Source organism: Squalius cephalus (genome assembly GCF_949319135.1).
Source record: "Squalius cephalus genome assembly, chromosome: 25".
Taxonomy (NCBI): Eukaryota; Metazoa; Chordata; class Actinopteri; order Cypriniformes; family Leuciscidae; genus Squalius; species Squalius cephalus.
In genome coordinates, this window is record NC_137146.1 from 28,941,738 (window position 1) to 28,960,703 (window position 18,966).

The window sequence follows — 18,966 nt, forward strand, 5'->3', positions numbered from 1 at the left end:
TAAAAGAAACAAAAAACTAAAAGTAAATAAAATAAAATAAATAATGACGCCGAACTAGTTACCCGGAAGTGAACGCCATTGTCATCATCAGGTGACAGCAGCACATACAGGGTTTGAGCTGCTGCAGTCTTTTATTTATTATTATTTGTAGTAATTCATGTGTAAAAAGCTTATTTAATACACAATGGCTCAAAAAATCAATGAAGCTCACGAGCACATCGCCAAGGCTGAAAAATAGTAAGTAAAGCTTGAATGTTTACTATAGTGGTTTTTAAATGAACATCACGTCTTATTTCACGGCAAATTGATTATTAAAGTCTCTTTATACGAATATCAAATTATACATGAGACTTTATGAAGGAGAAATGCCTTAAATGTCGTAGTTATAGCCATTTATTTCGTGTCTGACTTGCTTTAATCATTTTAAGTTAAATGAAAAATGTAATGGAAGCTTTTATTGTCTATACATTCACAGTTTAAAGACGAGCTTTATGAAGTGGAAGCCCGATTATGACAGTGCAGCATCAGAATATTCCAAAGCAGGTGAGATTAAACACACACACACGATCTCAGGTGTCTCTGATGATGATGAAGATGATGATGATGATGATCTTCCTCTCCAGCTGTTGCCTTCAAAAACGCCAAACAGCTGGACCAGGCGAAGGAGGCGTATCTGCTGGAGGCCGAGGCTCACACCAACCACAGATCGTATCCTTCATCATGAATCTGCTGTTCTCGCTGATATAGTGATGTACAGTACCAGTCAAAAGTTTGGAAACACTACTATTTTTAATGTTTTTGAAAGAAGTCTCTTATGCTCATCAAGCCTGCAGTTAAAAAAAAACAAAAAAAAACAGTAATATTATGAAATATTATTACAATTTAAAATAATGGTTCTCTTTTTCAATATACTTTAAAATGTAATTTATTTTTGTGATGCAAAGCTGAATTTTCATCAGCAAGTACTCCAGTCTTTGGTGTCTTATGATCCTTCAGAAATCATTCTAATATGCTGATTTATGATCAATGTTGGAAACAGTTGTGCTGCTTAATATTTTTTTTATAACCTGAGATACTTTTTTCAAGATTATTTGATGAATAAAAAGTTAAAAAGAACTGCATTTATTTAGAATAGAAATCTTTTGTAACAATATACACTACCGTTCAAAAGTTTGGGAACAATAACTTTTTTTTTTTTAAGAAATTAGTACTTTAATTCAACAAGGATGCGTTAAATTGATAAAAGGTGATGGTAACGATTTATATTGTTAGAAATGTTTTTATTTTGAATAAATGCTGTTTTTATGAATAAATGCTGTTAACGTTTTACTCATCAATGAATCCTGAAAAAAGTATTCCAAAAAAATATATTAAACAGCACAACTGTTTCCATCATTGATAATAACTGAGTATCAAATCATCATATTAGAATGATTTCTGAAGCATCATAAGACACCAAAGACTGGAGTACTTGCTGATGAAAATTCAGCTTTGCATCACAAAAATAAATTACATTTTAAAGTATATTAAAAAAGAGAACCATTATTTTAAATTGTAATAATATTTCATAATATTACTGTTTTTTTGTTGTTTTTTGTTTTTTAACTGCAGGCTTGATGAGCATAAGAGACTTCTTTCAAAAACATTAAAAATAGTAATGTTTCCAAACTGTTGACTGGTACTGTATTAGTCTGTCAAACATCATCCGGCAGTGTTTAAAGCTGAACATCACCACTGTCTTCTTCCTTGACTCATTGTTCAGGCTTTTTCACGCAGCCAAGTGAGTACATTCATCATGATTACAGACATCTGCTGCTTTAAATGTGCTTGTTATGAACATGTTTCTGTATGCAGGGCTTTTGAGCAAGCAGGAATGATGCTGAAGGTCAGTGCATTTGCTATTGACTAAACATGTATTCTACTGTAATTAAATCAATTCATTTATTTCAAGCCTTCATTTTATATATAAGTTTGGGGTTGCTAAGATGTTTAATGTTTTTAAAAGAGTCTCTTCTGCTCACCAAAGCTGTGTTTATTTGATAGAAAATACAGTAAAAATTTGAAATATTATTGTAATGTAAATCAGCTGTTTTCTATGTGAATATATAGTAAAGTGTAATTTATTCCTGTGATCAAAGCTGAATGTTCAGCATCATTACTCCAGTCTTCAGTGTCACATGATCCTTCAGAAATCACTCTAATATGAGGATTTGATGATCAAGAAACATTTATGATTATTATCAGTGTCGAAAACAGCTTCATATTTCTGTGGAAACCGTCATACATTTTATTTCTCAGGATTCTTTGATGAAAAAGAAAGTTTAAAAGTACAGCATTTATTTGAAATAGAATCTTTTGTAACATTATAAATGTCTTTACTGTCACTTTTGATCAATTTAATGTGTCCTTGATGAATAAAAGTATTAATTTCTTTAACTTCTTTCCAAAAAAACCCAACTTCTTACTGACCCCAAACTTGTGAACGGTAGTGTGTGTGTGTGTGTGTGTATATATATATATATAATTCTACATATTTATGTATCTACATATAATGCCAGTTATAGCCCTTGTTCATATGTTTCCCTTGCTTTAGCCATGGAAGTTAAATGATGAATGTACAGTTAACTGATGATATATTCTCATTAAATTCAGTTTATATATATAAAAATATATATTATAGGGTAAACAGGGCTAAAGGTGTCGCGGGGTAAAAGGCACATTTGGCTTTATTCTCTTTTAAAACACTAGATGACACACACATTCAGCGCAGCACTTTTCTTCACATCCGCTTGTGATGATGCGCGTGGAAACTCGTCTGATCCGTGACGCGATCGCCGACAGATTCTGTGCAAATTTGATCTAATATTTAATGTTTTTAAAAAATGTTGTAGATTTATGTAATTTTTTAGAAGCAACAATAAAGCAACAGTTTTTCAATAACGGATGAATATGTAAAAGTCTGATATTTGAGGTAAAAGACAATAATAAACAGCCGGAAGACTTCTTCATTTGTTGACATCACATGGGAAATATCATATATGAGTTGAGTGTCCAGCTTAGAGATTATCACCATATTTATAATAGAACCATATTTAAAAATGATATTAATCATGTATAATAAAATGTCACAATTATGTGTTACTACTGTAAAGCTATATTAATTTATTATGGGATCTCATTCAGTGCTTTCAGAATCTTTACCTTTTAAAACTATTTAATGACAGTATATTTATTAAAAAAAAATGAATTATTTTATTTATCACAATAAACAGAAAATAGTACAAACTTTGCTAAAGTGATTGTTTTGAACAAGTATTATGTTTATTTGTATCAGTACTGTGTGTCTTTTGCCCCGTGTGTCACACATTTATGCGATTTTTAAACAAAACAAACCACTTTAATGATTTATTTTCACACACAATCTGTGATGATTGATCAAAATAATCTCCATCAATGTTCAATACAAACATATATAGTTTTTTCTGCAATCATACACTAAAGGAGTGAAAAGCTCATTTCTCTTAAGCTGAGCCTTTAGCCCCGTTGTACCCTCGTATAAACATTGTTCGGAGTAAATGATACATGACAACTGAAAGTGTGTGTGTGTGTGTGTGTTGTGCTGTACAGGACATGCAGAGATTACCTGAAGCGATCGAGTACATCGAGAAGGCCAGCATGATGTACGTGGAGAACGGCACTCCTGACACCGCCGCCATGGCCCTGGACCGAGCTGGGAAGTGTGTGTTCATACTCGCACATCTACACACACATCTACACACACGTCTACACACACGTCTACACCGGTGAGGAGTTCCTCTTACTCTAAATCTGTCGTTCGCAGGTTGATCGAGCCTCTGGATCTGGCCAAAGCTGTTCACCTGTACCAGCAGGCGGCAGGAGTGTTCGAGGTCAGGCGCGCGTAACACCGCAGAACACACACTTCCTCACACACACCTTCTGACTAACACTGTTTCTCGTCTTCTGTCGTGTGTGTGCTCAGAACGAGGAGCGACTGAGGCAAGCTGTGGAGCTCATAGGCAAAGCATCACGACTTCTGGTTCGGCAACAGAAGTAAGATCGCAGTTATTAATGCACTAACTTACAATCTTACATTTATTCATCGATGTTCAAGACAAACATGTTCATCTTCATGTTGGTTCACAGTGCATCACTAATATCAACACATACAACTACAATGTTTTATTAAAATAATACATGTGTAGAAGTTCTTCTCATTATTAGTTCATGATAACTGATGTTAACTCATTGTAAAGTTTTGTGATTATTAGGGATGGGCCAAAAACGTATTAATAATCAACACTCAAATTATAAACTAAACATTTAAATTGCATATAAGGCAATTTATATAAACTCTTTAATAACAGAATGGTTTCTTGGTGAAATATAGACATTTAAAGGTGCAGTGTGTAAGTTTTAACAGCATCTAGTGGAGAGGTTGTGAACTGCACCCAACAGAAGTTACGCTGGCCGACAGGAAGTGATGTCGTCGTCTGAGACAGCAGAGAGTAGGCAAAGCAATGAAGTTTCTTTACAAAGATAAATGAAGAAATTAGTTTTACTTAATTATTCAGTAAAACGATGTTATTTCGAATATTATTGTCACCTGTTCATCATTGTGTCAGAGTTTTATTCGCTTCTTTACACGAAGAACAACATCGTGACGAAACGTGTTTGTCCGCTCAGGGCCACCGTAGAAACACGTGGATGTAAGCGGACCCGCGGTGTGTGTAGACAGAAACGCCTCATTCTAAGCTAATACACACATAACGGTTCATTATGTAAAGTCTTTATACACCACTGGAAACACAGTTATGTTTATGATATTGCACTTCTGTCAACAAATACCTTTAAAACGACAATAAACTGTAATATTCATTAAATAATGAAAATAGCTTTTTTTCATTTTCAGTGCATCCATAGCAATTATTTTTTAGAGTTTAGTGTATTATTTTAATGCAGGATTATGATGATTACTACAGGTTTGATGAAGCCGCTGTGTCACTGCAGAAGGAGAAGAACATGTATAAAGAAATAGAGAATTATCCAACCTGTTTCAAGGTGCGTCTCAGGGTTCATATATATATATATATACTGTATATACACATTTTTACATGTTGTATAAGTTTTATGGTTTATGGTAAAACATCTTAGGGGAAACACTGGATGCATTGCAGTGAGTGATGGTGTGTGTGTGTGTGTGTGTGTGTGTGTGTGTGTGTGTGTGTGTGTGTGTGTGTGTGTGTGACAGAAAACCATCGCACAGGTGCTGGTGCACCTCCACCGCGCGGACTACGTGGCGGCGGACCGCTGTGTGCGCGAGAGCTACAGTATCCCAGGGTTCAGCGGGAGCGAAGACTGCATCGCCATGGAGCAACTCCTGCAGGGTTACGACGAGCAGGATGAAGATCAGGTGACCCGCGTGTGTACCTCACCCCTGCTCAGATACATGGACAACGACGTGAGTCTCTCACTCGACGTGTGTGTGTGTGTGTGTGTGTGTGTGTACTTGTACAACTATCTCTGTGAGGACCAGTTTGAGTTTTAGTCCACTGGAGTGAGGACAGAGAGAGTAAAGTGAGGACATGTTGGCCGGTCCTCAGTCTCTGAGAGCCTTTAAAGGCCTGTTTGAGGGTCAAGACTTGGTTTTAGGGATAAGGTTATAATGAGGTCAAGGGTCGGTTTAGGGTCAGGGGTCGGGTTAGGCACTTAGGTGTGATGGGTAAGGTTAGGGTAAGCGGCTAGAGATTGCATTGTGTCAATGAATGTCCTCATAAAGATAGATGTACAAGAATGTGTGTGTGTGCGTGTGTATCACTTTCCTCAGTTGAGGATAGTGTCTGTAGATAACACTTTATATTAAGGTTACGTAGTTACATGTAGTTAGTATAGTAATAACAGTAAATTATGCATAATTACAAGTAACTAACCCTAAACCCTAACTGTAACTCTAGAGTAAGTACATGTAGTTAATTAAAGGATTAGTTCACTTCAGAATTAAGATTTCCTGATCATTTACTCTCCCCCTCATCATCCGAGATGTTCAAGTCTTTCTTTCTTCAGTGGAAAAGAAATGAAGGTTTTTGAGGAAAACCTTCCAGGATTTTCTCCATATAGTGTCTTCAATGGGGTCCAACGGGTCGAAGGTCCAGATGTGAGTTTCAGTGCAGCTTCAAAGTCTCGACACGATCCAGCCGAGGAATAAGAGTCTCATCTAGACACACCAGCGGACATTTATAACAAAGCTGCACTGAAACTCACATCTGGACCTTCGACCCGTTGGACCCCATTGAAGACACTATATGGAGGAACATCCTGGAGTGTTTTCCTCAAAAACCTGCATTTCTTTTCCACTGAAGAAAGAAAGACATGAACATCTCGGATGATGAGGGGTAAATTATCAGGAAATTTTAATTCTGAAGTGAACTAATGCTTTGGACGTATACTAAGTGATTTATGATTGTCATCAGTGTTGATAACGGTTGTGGTGCTTCAGAATTTTTTTTTATAACCTGTGAAACTTTTTTTCAGGATTCTTTGATGAATAAAAAGTAAAAACAAAACAAAAAAACAGCATTTATTTAAAACAGAAGTCTTTTGTAACAATATACACTACCGTTTAAAAGTTTGGGGTCAGTCATTTTTTCTTCCTTTTTGTGAAAGCAATGAATACTTTGATTCAGCAAGGATGTGTTAAATCGATAAAAAGGGATGGTAAAGATTTATATTGCATTTAAATATGAAGCAGCACAACTGTTTTCAGCATTGAGCATCAAATCCTCATATTAGAGTGATTTCTGAAGGATCATGTGACACTGAAGACTGGAGTAATGATGCTGAAAAGGTACTGTAGATAAAGTATAAAATAAACCCTTATATGTGTATTTTAGATGTTTTCTTTCCACTAGTCAGAGAGAAGATGGAAGCAAAATCTCTAAATTGACTAAAACTGGCGGTGCCTTACATGTAGAAATTTTATTTTAATTGAAAAAAGCACATAAACCACAGATATGATACTGTATTAATCATATGTCTTCGCTGTCTGTCAGAGCAAACGTCCCTCTGGTTAGTGTTTCTAATCTCCTCACTGTCTCTGATTTGTTTGATTCACACTTCCAGGATTGTGGCAGGTATGGCATCATCAATAACAAAACATCTGCATATTACAGTAGAGAAATGCCTTGTCCAGACACACACACACACACACTCGTGCTCTTTGCTCTTGACCACTTGCCCCAAGTGTTCATGTAGGCGTAAACACTGCAAGTGTGTGTTGAACTAGAAGATTACTCGATGGGACACACTTACAGTCTCGCAAAAAATGCAAGTGTTTACAGAGCTTTTATTTATTATATTTTCAATACTTTGCATTTTAAAATAAACTTCTACATGTCTGTTCAGGAGTCGCTAACAGAACACACACATTTTAAATTGTGCTGCTTCTAATTAAGTGATCAAAACAGTTGCAAATGTTGTACAGAACAGGCTTACACACACACCATACTCCTCTATGCACCAATAACATGTGCAACACTTTGTTTTTACTACCAAATGATATGCATCCAATTAATTTAAATTACAGGGGAATGTTTTCCTCGACATCTCGCGATTTCGGGGCTCTGCAAAAAATGTGTTACTTAGTATTTTAGTCTTGTTTCCAGTCTAAATATCTAAAAATTCTTAAAGGGTTAGTTCACCCAAAAAATGAAATTCTGTCAGTAATTACTCACGCTCATGTTGTTCAACCCCGCAAGACCTTCGTTCATCTTCGGAACACAAATTAAGATATTTTTGATTAAATCTGAGAGTTGTCTCACTCTTCCATAGGCTTCTAAGGCATTATAACTTGCTGGCCCAGAAAATGTATTAAAGACATCGTTAATATAGTCCAAGTGACTCCAGTTGCTCAATCTTAAGTTTATAAAGCGACGAGAATACTTTTTGTGCGCAAAAACAAACAAAAATAACGACTTTATTCCACTTTTCATTTCCTTCTCTCTGGGCCTCGAGTTAGTTTACGTAGTGTTTAAGCGTAGCGCGTCTGTGTTGCACGTGAGGGTGAGTAATTACTGACAGAATTTTCATTTTTGGGTGAACTAACCCTTTAAGTCAAGATGCATTTACTAGATGAGTAACATGCCATGAGATGTTATGTCTTGTTTTCTGGGGTGATAAATCAAAATTAAGAGTTTTTGCTTAAAGCAAAATGATCTGCCAATGGGGTCAGAGAAATAATCTTAATTCAAACCTAAACAACATTATTTTTCAAGACTAAAACACTAAGTAAGAAAGGCATTTTTGCAGTGTGAGTTCCCGAACATAATGCATGATGGGATACGCTTCTCTCTGAAGCGGTATTGGAGATAGTGTGCATTAAGGGCGCTGCACTTCTGCATTTTTCAGACATGCGACGGTCTTGTGCACTTTCCTTCTGTCGTGTGTATGCGCTCTCAAGTGGCCAAGACCACAAGTGTGTGTGTGTATTTGGACAAGGCAAAAGACTCGGTTTCCTCCCTTCTGTGTTTTATTTCCCTCTTATGATGTTAGTCAAGGTCATATGTGTTTGCTACCGTACCTTTAAAACATGTAAATGAGCTCTTTAACATCCTGGTGTGTGTCAGTCATCATCAGGGCAGGCCGAGCCGTGCTGAACATTTAGCAGGTGTTGTGGACTGTTATATGTCAATGAGCTCTTTCTTCAGCGTTTTTCCACACTGATGTGTGTGTGTGTGTGTGTGTGTGTGTGTGTTCTCACCTGTCCTACAGTACGCCAAGCTGGCCCTCAGCCTGCAGGTGCCCGGAGGAGGGAAGAAGAAGAAACCCGCCGCTAGCGCTAGCGGAGAGGCTGGAGCCGCGCAGCCGGAGGAAGACGAGGATGAGTACGCTGGAGGACTGTGTTAAACACACACTTCTGCCGCCCGAGAGCGCATGCATGACCAACTCTCGCTGTTATATCCCTGAACTGGACGTATCTGTGTTTTAAGATGCTTTCAGAAAAGCTACTCAACAACTCCTCACAAGCATGTGTGTTTATTATTCAGGTTTGCCTTTAAAATGAACGTCAGGTTTGCCTGAACTCTTGAGAATATAACATTGATTTTAACGCGAGTTTAGAGAGTTTAAAGGCAAACCCACGTGAGTGAATCTGATGTTCAGTATTTCAGACTTGGGTAGTGCTGGACTACGGTGGCTCATCGTGTTCAATTATACACTATCATATGAATATTGAATAACAGTGCCTGCCTTACAAATAAACATGAACTCCATTCCTTCTTTGTATATGAAGCGTCACCAGAACTGCATGAAATGCCTTAAGATAATCTGAATATATACGAAACCGGGTTTTGTTTTAGTTGATGTGCTTTGAAATTGCGGGGAACAATTTCTGTTATTAACGAGGACCTAAGTTATGATTACTGTGATTGCATGGTTGCAGAATACCAATGAATAAATAAAAATGATTGTTTTTGCATACTTTAGATGCCTTTTACAGTGAATATTGTAGACTTTACTCGTACACAATGGTGAAAATGCAAGAAAAAAGCACAGGCAAACATGTTTCCAGACTGTGTTTTTATGATCCTGATCCACAATCACACACACAGAGCCAGTGAAGCTCGGCTCGCCCTGTTCCTGAGAACGCTTCAGTCCTCCGCTCAAGCCTATACGTCGAGCTAGGGTAGTCCTGAAGAACCCGAGCACTTCTGGGTCCAGTTTTCTCTGAAGAAAAAGTGCCTAGTGTCTCTCAACCTCCTTTCTTTGTTCAAGTTATCAGTCAGCCTCCAGGACAGTATATTGCACAGCGCGCGATTATCGAGACTCCTAACAGACAGGTGGCGCTAGAGCGCATTAAAACCTCGATCCTGATCCCATTGGTTGCGTGTTTCTGGCAGTTTCTCAAGGTCTAAATCTCAAGCAGGACTCCGCTATGACACCTGTGGGTTTAGACCTCACGTTGTTGTAGTCTTCATGACGTCCTCATTTGGTCTTCTCCCTGGTCCACTTGATCATGGTCTCGGGGGAGCGGTAGAGGAAGATGAGTTTGGCGTACAGGTCCTCCTCGAGCTCCAGCTCGCCCGTCTCGCGCACCAGGAAGATGTCGGTGCAGAGTTTGAGGATTCGGTCCACACACGGGAGCTCCTCGAACATGATGGAGTGAGAGATGCCACTGAAGAACTCGCGCACGAACTTCCCGATCACCAGCACCACCGACGCGTACAGGCCCATGATCCTGCGGGACACCAGCATTTGCCATTTAACCACCAAACAATCACTAACTTCTCACAGTTAACACATTATTTGCATAATTTGTGACTTTACTGCAAAATAATCTCAAAAAGTGCAGTACTAACAGTTGACGAGTTCGTTTTTTGATGATTCCACGTCGTTCAACGATCAGACTTACACTATTTTTGACAATCTTGCATAATACACAATTAAACCACAAAATAACAGCAAAAAGTGCAGTATTAGTTGTTAAGTGCAGAATTTGTGAGATAATTCTGTGATCATGGAACAGATAAAATAAAGAAAATGTTGCTTTTTGTTGTGATCATGCATAATGTACCCTGGTAATCCAGTTGAATTTGCTCAGCGAGTTACTCTGGCGTCCAGTAATGATGCTCATTAAATATGCCCCTCGATCTGAGCTGCACCAATCACAGCGGGTTATCTGATAGAGGCGGAGCTAAACAGAAGACGACAGCACTGTGACGTCGAAGTCATTAGTAAACATTGCAAGATGGCTCTGGATGAACACCAGTTGTTTGAAACGGCTTTGGCCGCTATAATGAGCGAGTTAGACTTGGCTTTTTCTCTAAAAGAGGAACAGAAGACGGCGCTCGAATCGTTCTTTTGCAAGAAGGGCGTTTTTGCTGTTTTGCTGACCGGATACGGCGAGAGTCTAATCTACAGTTATCTCCGCTGGAAGCTGAGCGTGTGGGGCTTGTTGTGATTGGTCGTAGTGTTATCCAATTGTGTGCTGTGAGATTCTCAAACGCGTGTTTGGTGCCGCCCCTCGAGCTGGCCGAGCTTCATTAGTCGACGCCAGACCATTAATCTTTTCTGGATTTCCAGGCTAGCATAATTCACCATTCAGCCACAAAACAATCACAAACAGTGCATTACCAATTACCATTACACACCAGTGAGAGAGTTCTGTACGATCTTTGCAATCCTGCATAATTTGTGACTATACTGCAAAATAATCATCAAAAAAATGTACTCTTTAACCACAAAATAAAGAGCATTATTAGTTGTTAACGCTAGTGAGATAATTCTGTGATCATGGAACAGATTTTTTGTTGTTGCTTTTTTTCACCATTCATCCACATTAACAAAATAATTGTGTAACAGTGCAGTGCTAACGGTTATTCACAGGTTAATTAAATAATTCTTCAAACTTTAAACAAAATGCAAAATCAAGAATTTTTTTTTTTTTTTTTTTTTTTTGCAGTCCTGCATAATTCGGCATTTAACTGCAAAATAATCACAAAAGTGCAGTACAACTTCCAGTGAGAGAATGATATGAACTTTTTGCTCTGCTTCTATGAACACTTTATTCAAAGATCGCAGAATTATTTCATTTGTCAGTAACTGTTAGTACTGCACTTTTTGTGGTCGTTTTGTTGATTTTAGATTTTGTTTAATTTAACTACAAAAAGTCGAGTAAGTTATTAAATTACCACTATAAAATGTGTAATTTTTTATCTAAAAAATCACTTTTTTGAGGGGAACTCCTGCGGGTGCATAAACACAGCTGTTCAGTTAAAGGAATGGTTCACTTAAAAATGAAAATTCTGTCATCATTTACTCATCCTCAAGTTGTTTCAGACCTGTGTGAGTTTCTCCTGAACACAAAGGAAGATATTGTGAAGAATGATCGACAGACGGTTGTTGGACCCCATAGACTTCCATAGGAAAAAAAGACTGGATGTCAATGGTGTCCAACAACCGTCTGGTTTCCGACTTTCTTCAAAATATCGCTAACACTTTATAATAACTGCACGCTATTAATCATTAGTTAATCATTAGTAAACAGTTAATTCATCATTTATAAAGCATTAATAGACATTAGTAAGCAGTTTATAAATACAGTTATTAATGCTTCATTCTTGATTTCTAAGCATATCTATAATGTGTTTAATAATTGTATTTTCATAATTTATTAATGATCAATTTATCATTTCTAAATGAAGTATAGCATTATTTACACACCAGTTATTTAGGAGTTGTCAGTGGTTCATAAGATCACTTAGAAAGTGTAAGTAAATGTAGTAGATTCAGGGAGTTATAAAGCATCTAGTAGTGGTCAGTTCACTATGTTTGTGAGCTCATCTAAAGTGAGGACTAGTTATGCCTTGTAAAGCTTTTATAAAGGAGATTTAAAGACTCAGTTTTCTTCTAAACAGAAAAAGGAAACAAACACACACAGTGATACAGAACATAGAAATATTAAACTGAGTCTTTAAATCTCCTTTATAAACGCTTTACACGGCATAACTAGTCCTCACTTTAGATGAGCTCACAAACATAGTGAACTGACCACTACTAGATGCTTTATAACTCCCTGAATTACAGTAGAAATGCATGTTAATAAAGCATTTATTAACACACTGAGTAACTATTACTATATGTCTGAATAATAATATGTATGGATGAACATTTAAATAATGTATTAATCATTTACTTACACTTTCTAAGTGATCTTATGAACCACTGACAACTCCTAAATAACTGGTGTGTAAATAATGCAATACTTCATTTAGAAATGATAAATTGATCATTAATAAAGTATGAAAATACAATTATGAAACACATTATAGATATGCTTATAAATCAAGAATAAAGCATTAATAACTGTATTTATAAACTGCTTATTAATGTCTATTAATGCTTTATAAATGATGAATTAACTGTTTACTAATGCTTAACTAATGATTAATAGCGTGCAGTTATTATAAAGTGTTACCCACATATCTTCCTCTTGTGTTGAGCAGAAGAAAGAAACTCGTACAGGTTTGAGATAAACGAGCAGTCTAGTCTGAAAGTTCAGATTCAGATTGGACCGATCTACCTTTTATGCAACTGAGTAAAAGTTATGACCAGAATAAAACTGCTGGATCCGGCTAACGGCGCTGGACTAGCATCCGAACATCCGAACCCTTATCTGGGCGTTCCCGAGGCTGTCCCGCGACTCACCCGTATCCCGCCAGGAAGCCCAGGCTGGGAGGACTGACTTTATCGCTGAAGACGTAGAGCTGCAGTCCGGCCGCGCTCTTCTTCTCCAGCTTCTGCTCGGACCGCATCTGGATCTTCCCTGCGGACGGCTGGTCCACGATCCACCACTCCTGGATGTGTTCGCTGGCGTTACGAGACCTCTCCAAGTCCAGCAGAACGCTCTTATAACCATCATCTGTGCAGAGATCAAACCGGTTACAGGTGCGAGTGTGAGTCCAGGGTTAGACATGAACACTCTCTAAACACAGGTCAAACTCGACAGTGGCGGGTAACGCTGTCAATCACTGGATAATATGGCATGTTACTTATTATGTTTACTCACTTTATTGGGGAAGTTCGTAAGACAAATCTGCACAGATTTAGTGCAAACACTCGAGAGTCATCATGATATATTAAATACAGTGTATTGCACAGAATCTGCTCATATCTGCTTACTTGAACACACTCGTCACTACGCTACTAATAACGGCGCGCTTGTTCATTTGCATTGAAGCAAAGGTGAAGATTATAAAGCATTTGGTGAACAGAACATTGTTATTTTACATCATCCTACATTTTCTGATGCTATTTGTTTTAAATATGTGCAATAACTTGGATACCCCCCAAAATTAAATATGTTAAATGAATGAAATGGACACTAAATGGAATAAATTATTAATATAAAACATTGTACACTAATAATCTACACTATTTTAATAGTTGCTGTGGGACAATGTGAGATTAACTTAAATATTAAAATACTATTACTATAGTGGAACTACAAAACACAAAAGATGGTTTAGAGCTTTTAATATTTATTGCACAGACCACAACTGGCCAACAAATAAGTCTAAAAATAAATTATGGTAAAAATAAATAAATAGTAATAAAAACTACACATCTTTGAAGTGCAAATTAAAATGATAAATCTCACACACAAATCTTCAAGTATTTTCTTCCTCACAAAAGTAAACAGTTTAACAAAATGTGCTCTCAATATAACACTGACCAAAATAAAAATGATAAAATATCATATTTTTGGGTTTTATTTTTATAACCTACAGAGGACGTCATCATCAGAGGTTATTTAAGCAATTCGAGTCGTGTTTGCCGCACGTGTTCCCAACCGGTCAAACAAAGATGTTTTCTGGGAACGTTCCCTGCTGTTATTCTGGAGTTTTATTTTATAACCATGTAAACTAATTAAAACACTGCAAAAAAAGCTTTTCTTACTTAGTGTTTTTGTCTTGTTTTCAGTCCAAATATCTAAAAATTCTTAAATCAAGATGCATTTACTAGATGAGTAATATGCCATAAGATATTAAGTCTTGTTTTCTGGGGAATTAATCTAAATGAAGTGAGTTTTTGCTTAAAACAAGTAAAATGATCTGCAAATAGGGTCAGAAAAATCATGTTAATTCAAACAGAAACAAGATTATTTTTCTGACCCCACTGGCAGATCATTTTACTTGTTTTAAGCAAAAACTCACTTCATTTAGATTAATTCCCCCAGAAAACAAGACTTAATATCTAATGTCATTTTACTCATCTAGTAAAAGCATCTTGATTTAAGAAATGTTTGATATTTGGACTGGAAACAAGACAAAAATACTAAGAAAGAAAAGCATTTTTTTACAGTGAAACGCTGCATATGATCCCGATAGGCTAAAGAGATTATCCTGCTGAAATGTGTCATTTATTTATAATCAAACTATTTTATGTTCGGACACATTCTCTGTGTTTTGTCCAGTCCGGCGCCTCATAAACACACACACACACACACACTTTGCAGGAAAGAGGCCTGGACTCCATTACCTGTGTAAAGCTGATCTATGGGTTTGGCGTTGGAGTCACTCGGTGCGCGAATGAAGCAGGGAAACACTTTCTCTATGACCCTGTAAACGAGAAGATGCACTGTAAACACTGAAGCACTGATGAAGTGTGAAGCTGCTGATGTGGAGTGTGTACTCACACGGCTTTGTTTCTGGTCCCGTTGAGTAAAGCGATCAGCTCTTGTCTAGTGTTCATGTCCAGATATGTGACGTGTTTGTCCACGGCAAACTCAGCCTTCGCTCCCAGACTCAGATTCCTGCAGAAGAGAGGAGCATCATGGGGTTTATTCACTCGTTAGAGGAGTGCACTAGCAAGAGTGGCTTTTGGACACAGCATTATGTGGATTACTGTGTAAATACTTTAATAAATTTTAATAAATTAATAAATTGTAATAAAAGTTTAAACTTTTATTCATCAAGGACACATTAAATGTATCAAAGTTACAGTAAAAATGTTACAAAAGATTCTATTTCCATCAAAGAATCCTGAAAAATTAAATGTATCAGTTTCCACTAAAATATGAAGCTGCTTTCAACATTGATAATAATCATAAATGTTTCTTGAGCATCAAATCTTCATATTAGAGTGATTTGTGAAGGATCATGTGACACTGAAGACTGGAGTAATGATGCTGAACATTCAGCTTTGATCACAGGAATAAATTACACTTTACTATATATTCACATAGAAAACTGATGATTTACATTAGAATAATATTTCACTGTTTTTACTGTATTTCTGATCAAATAAACGCAGCTTTGGTGAGCAGAAGAGACTCACAGACACACTTTTGAACAGTAGTGCATCTTAGGGTTTCTACGCAGTTTGGAAAAGTATGGAATTTGATTTGAGTAATTTCCAGGCGTGGAAAAGTATGGAAAAGCTTTTTGTCTTACAAGCAGAGTGAATTCATGGCATAAGTTTAGCAACTGTCGAACATGACGACAAGGCGCACGTCTTCATTGTGCAAAACTGTGTCTTTTGAACCTCACTAATCACATGTGTGTGTGGAACCATCAGCGGATAACAGAGCAAACGATCATTAAACCACATGAAGAATCCAGAGGGGAACATGTGCAGATTATAAAGCGCTTCAGGGTCTTCTCATAATGTAAGATGAAGTTATCACATTGTTTAAACTATGGAAGCTTGTTTCCACCACAGAAAAAATAATAATAATAACTGCGACTTATCTCACAATTCATACTTTTTTTTCTCACAATTGCAAGTTTACATCTCGCAATTCTGTCTTTTTTCCTTTAGAATTGGACTTTATAATTCGCAATTGCGTGTTTCTCGCAAATCGCAAGTCAGAATTTTGAGAAATAAATTATTAAATTATTATAAATAATAATAAATTATTAAATAAAAAAGTCATAATTATCTTTTAAAATGTTTTATTCTATGGCAGAAACAAGCTTCTATAGAAAACCAATGAAAAAAAGAGAGGGGGGGGGGGGGATAATTACAGATGATAATTACCATTCAGGTTAAATATGGTCTGAAAAATCTACAGACAGGTTTGGGGAAATTTGAGTCTGTGTTTTACGGGAGCTTGTTTCCGGCACAGAATATATAAAAAAAGGTAATTGCAACTTTTAATCTCACAATTCTGACTTTTATCTCAGATTTGCGTGACATAAAGTCACAATTGTATGTAATAAAGTCAGAATTGTGTGATATAAAATCTCAATTGTGAGATGTAAAGTCAGAATTGTGAGATATAAAGTCAGAATTGTGAGATATAAAGTTGCAATTGTGTTATAAAGTCATAATTGCGTGATATAAAGTCACAATTGTGTGATATAAAGTCAGAATTGTGAGATATAAAGTCAGAATTGTGTGATATAAAGTCAGAATTGTGTGTTATAAAGTCAGAATTGTGAGATATAAAGTCAGAATTGTGTGATATAAAGTCAGAATTGTGAGATATAAAGTTGCAATTGTGTTATAAAGTCATAATTGCGTGATATAAAGTTGCAATTGTGTTATAAAGTCAGAATTGTGTGATATAAAGTCACAATTGTGTTATAAAGTCAGAATTGTGAGATATAAAGTCAGAATTGTGAGATATAAAGTTGCAATTGTGTTATAAAGTCATAATTGCATGATATAAAGTTGCAATTGTGTTATAAAGTCATAATTGCGTGATATAAAGTCACAATTGTGTGATATAAAATCTCAATTGCATGATATAAAGTCAGAATTGTGTGATATAAAGTCAGAATTGTGAGATATAAAGTTGCAATTGTGTTATAAAGTCATAATTGCGTGATATAAAGTTGCAATTGTGTGATATAAAGTCAGAATTGTGTGATATAAAGTCACAATTGTGTTATAAAGTCAGAATTGTGAGATATAAAGTCATAATTGCGTGATATAAAGTCACAATTGTGTGTTATAAAGTCAGAATTGTGAGATATAAAGTCAGAATTGTGTGATATAAAGTCAGAATTGTGAGATATAAAGTTGCAATTGTGTTATAAAGTCATAATTGCGTGATATAAAGTTGCAATTGTGTTATAAAGTCAGAATTGTGTGATATAAAGTCACAATTGTGTTATAAAGTCAGAATTGTGAGATATAAAGTCAGAATTGTGAGATATAAAGTTGCAATTGTGTTATAAAGTCATAATTGCATGATATAAAGTTGCAATTGTGTTATAAAGTCATAATTGCGTGATATAAAGTCACAATTGTGTGATATAAAATCTCAATTGCGTGATATAAAGTCAGAATTGTGTGATATAAAGTCAGAATTGTGAGATATAAAGTTGCAATTGTGTTATAAAGTCATAATTGCGTGATATAAAGTTGCAATTGTGTGATATAAAGTCAGAATTGTGTGATATAAAGTCACAATTGTGTTATAAAGTCAGAATTGTGAGATATAAAGTCATAATTGCATGATATAAAGTTGCAATTGTGTTATAAAGTCATAATTGCGTGATATAAAGTCACAATTGTGTGATATAAAATCTCAATTGCGTGATATAAAGTCAGAATTGTGAGATATAAAGTCAGAATTGTGTGATATAAAGTCAGAATTGTGAGATATAAAGCCAGAATTGTGAGATATAAAGTCAGAATTGTGAGATATAAAGCCAGAATTGTGAGATATAAAGTCAGAATTGTGAGATATAAAGCCAGAATTGTGAGATATAAAGTCAGAATTGTGAGATATAAAGTCAGAATTGTGAGATATAAAGCCAGAATTGTGAGATATAAAGTCAGAATTGTGAGATATAAAGTCAGAATTGTGAGATATAAAGCCAGAATTGTGAGATATAAAGCCAGAATTGTGAGATATAAAGTCAGAATTGTGAGATATAAAGTCAGAATTGTGTGATATAAAGTCAGAATTGTGAGATATAAAGCCAGAATTGTGAGATATAAAGTCAGAATTGTGAGATATAAAGCCAGAATTGTGAGATATAAAGTCAGAATTGTGAGATATAAAGCCAGAATTGTGAGATATAAAGTCAGAATTGTGAGATATAAAGCCAGAATTGTGAGATATAAAGCCAGAATTGTGAGATATAAAGTCAGAATTGTGAGATATAAAGCCAGAATTGTGAGATATAAAGTCAGAATTGTGAGATATAAAGTCAGAATTGTGAGATATAAAGCCAGAATTGTGAGATATAAAGTCAGAATTGTGAGATATAAAGCCAGAATTGTGAGATATAAAGTCAGAATTGTGAGATATAAAGCCAGAATTGTGAGATATAAAGCCAGAATTGTGAGATATAAAGTCAGAATTGTGAGATATAAAGTCAGAATTGTGAGATATAAAGTCAGAATTGTGTGATATAAAGTCAGAATTGTGAGATATAAAGCCAGAATTGTGAGATATAAAGTCAGAATTGTGAGATATAAAGCCAGAATTGTGAGATA

General features: G+C 35.9%; 2 protein-coding genes across 4 annotated transcripts in view; one reads left to right on the plus strand and one right to left on the minus strand.

The window, feature by feature from the left end:
* The first annotated feature begins 56 nt into the window (after positions 1 to 56).
* napga (N-ethylmaleimide-sensitive factor attachment protein, gamma a) lies at positions 57 to 9,497 on the plus strand. The gene is made up of 11 exons (XM_079863178.1): positions 57 to 237; positions 476 to 543; positions 624 to 708; positions 1,763 to 1,780; positions 1,855 to 1,885; positions 3,628 to 3,737; positions 3,842 to 3,908; positions 4,001 to 4,071; positions 5,001 to 5,079; positions 5,270 to 5,479; positions 8,785 to 9,497. The coding sequence occupies exons 1-11, from the start codon at positions 185 to 187 to the stop codon at positions 8,917 to 8,919; spliced, it is 927 nt and encodes a 308-aa protein (XP_079719304.1). The 5' UTR covers positions 57 to 184; the 3' UTR covers positions 8,920 to 9,497.
* Positions 9,498 to 9,576: 79 nt separating this feature from the next.
* The window catches only part of piezo2a (piezo-type mechanosensitive ion channel component 2a), a 233,351-nt gene continuing 223,961 nt past the window's right edge, over positions 9,577 to 18,966 (minus strand). For all 3 annotated transcript variants that reach the window (XM_079863155.1, XM_079863153.1, XM_079863154.1), the window contains 4 exons: positions 15,209 to 15,325; positions 15,052 to 15,131; positions 13,219 to 13,432; positions 9,577 to 10,249 (listed from right to left, as the gene is read on the minus strand). In XM_079863155.1, coding sequence (XP_079719281.1) covers positions 9,997 to 10,249; positions 13,219 to 13,432; positions 15,052 to 15,131; positions 15,209 to 15,325 — 664 coding nt within the window. In that variant the 3' untranslated portion in view covers positions 9,577 to 9,996. The remainder of the gene's footprint in view (positions 10,250 to 13,218; positions 13,433 to 15,051; positions 15,132 to 15,208; positions 15,326 to 18,966) is intronic.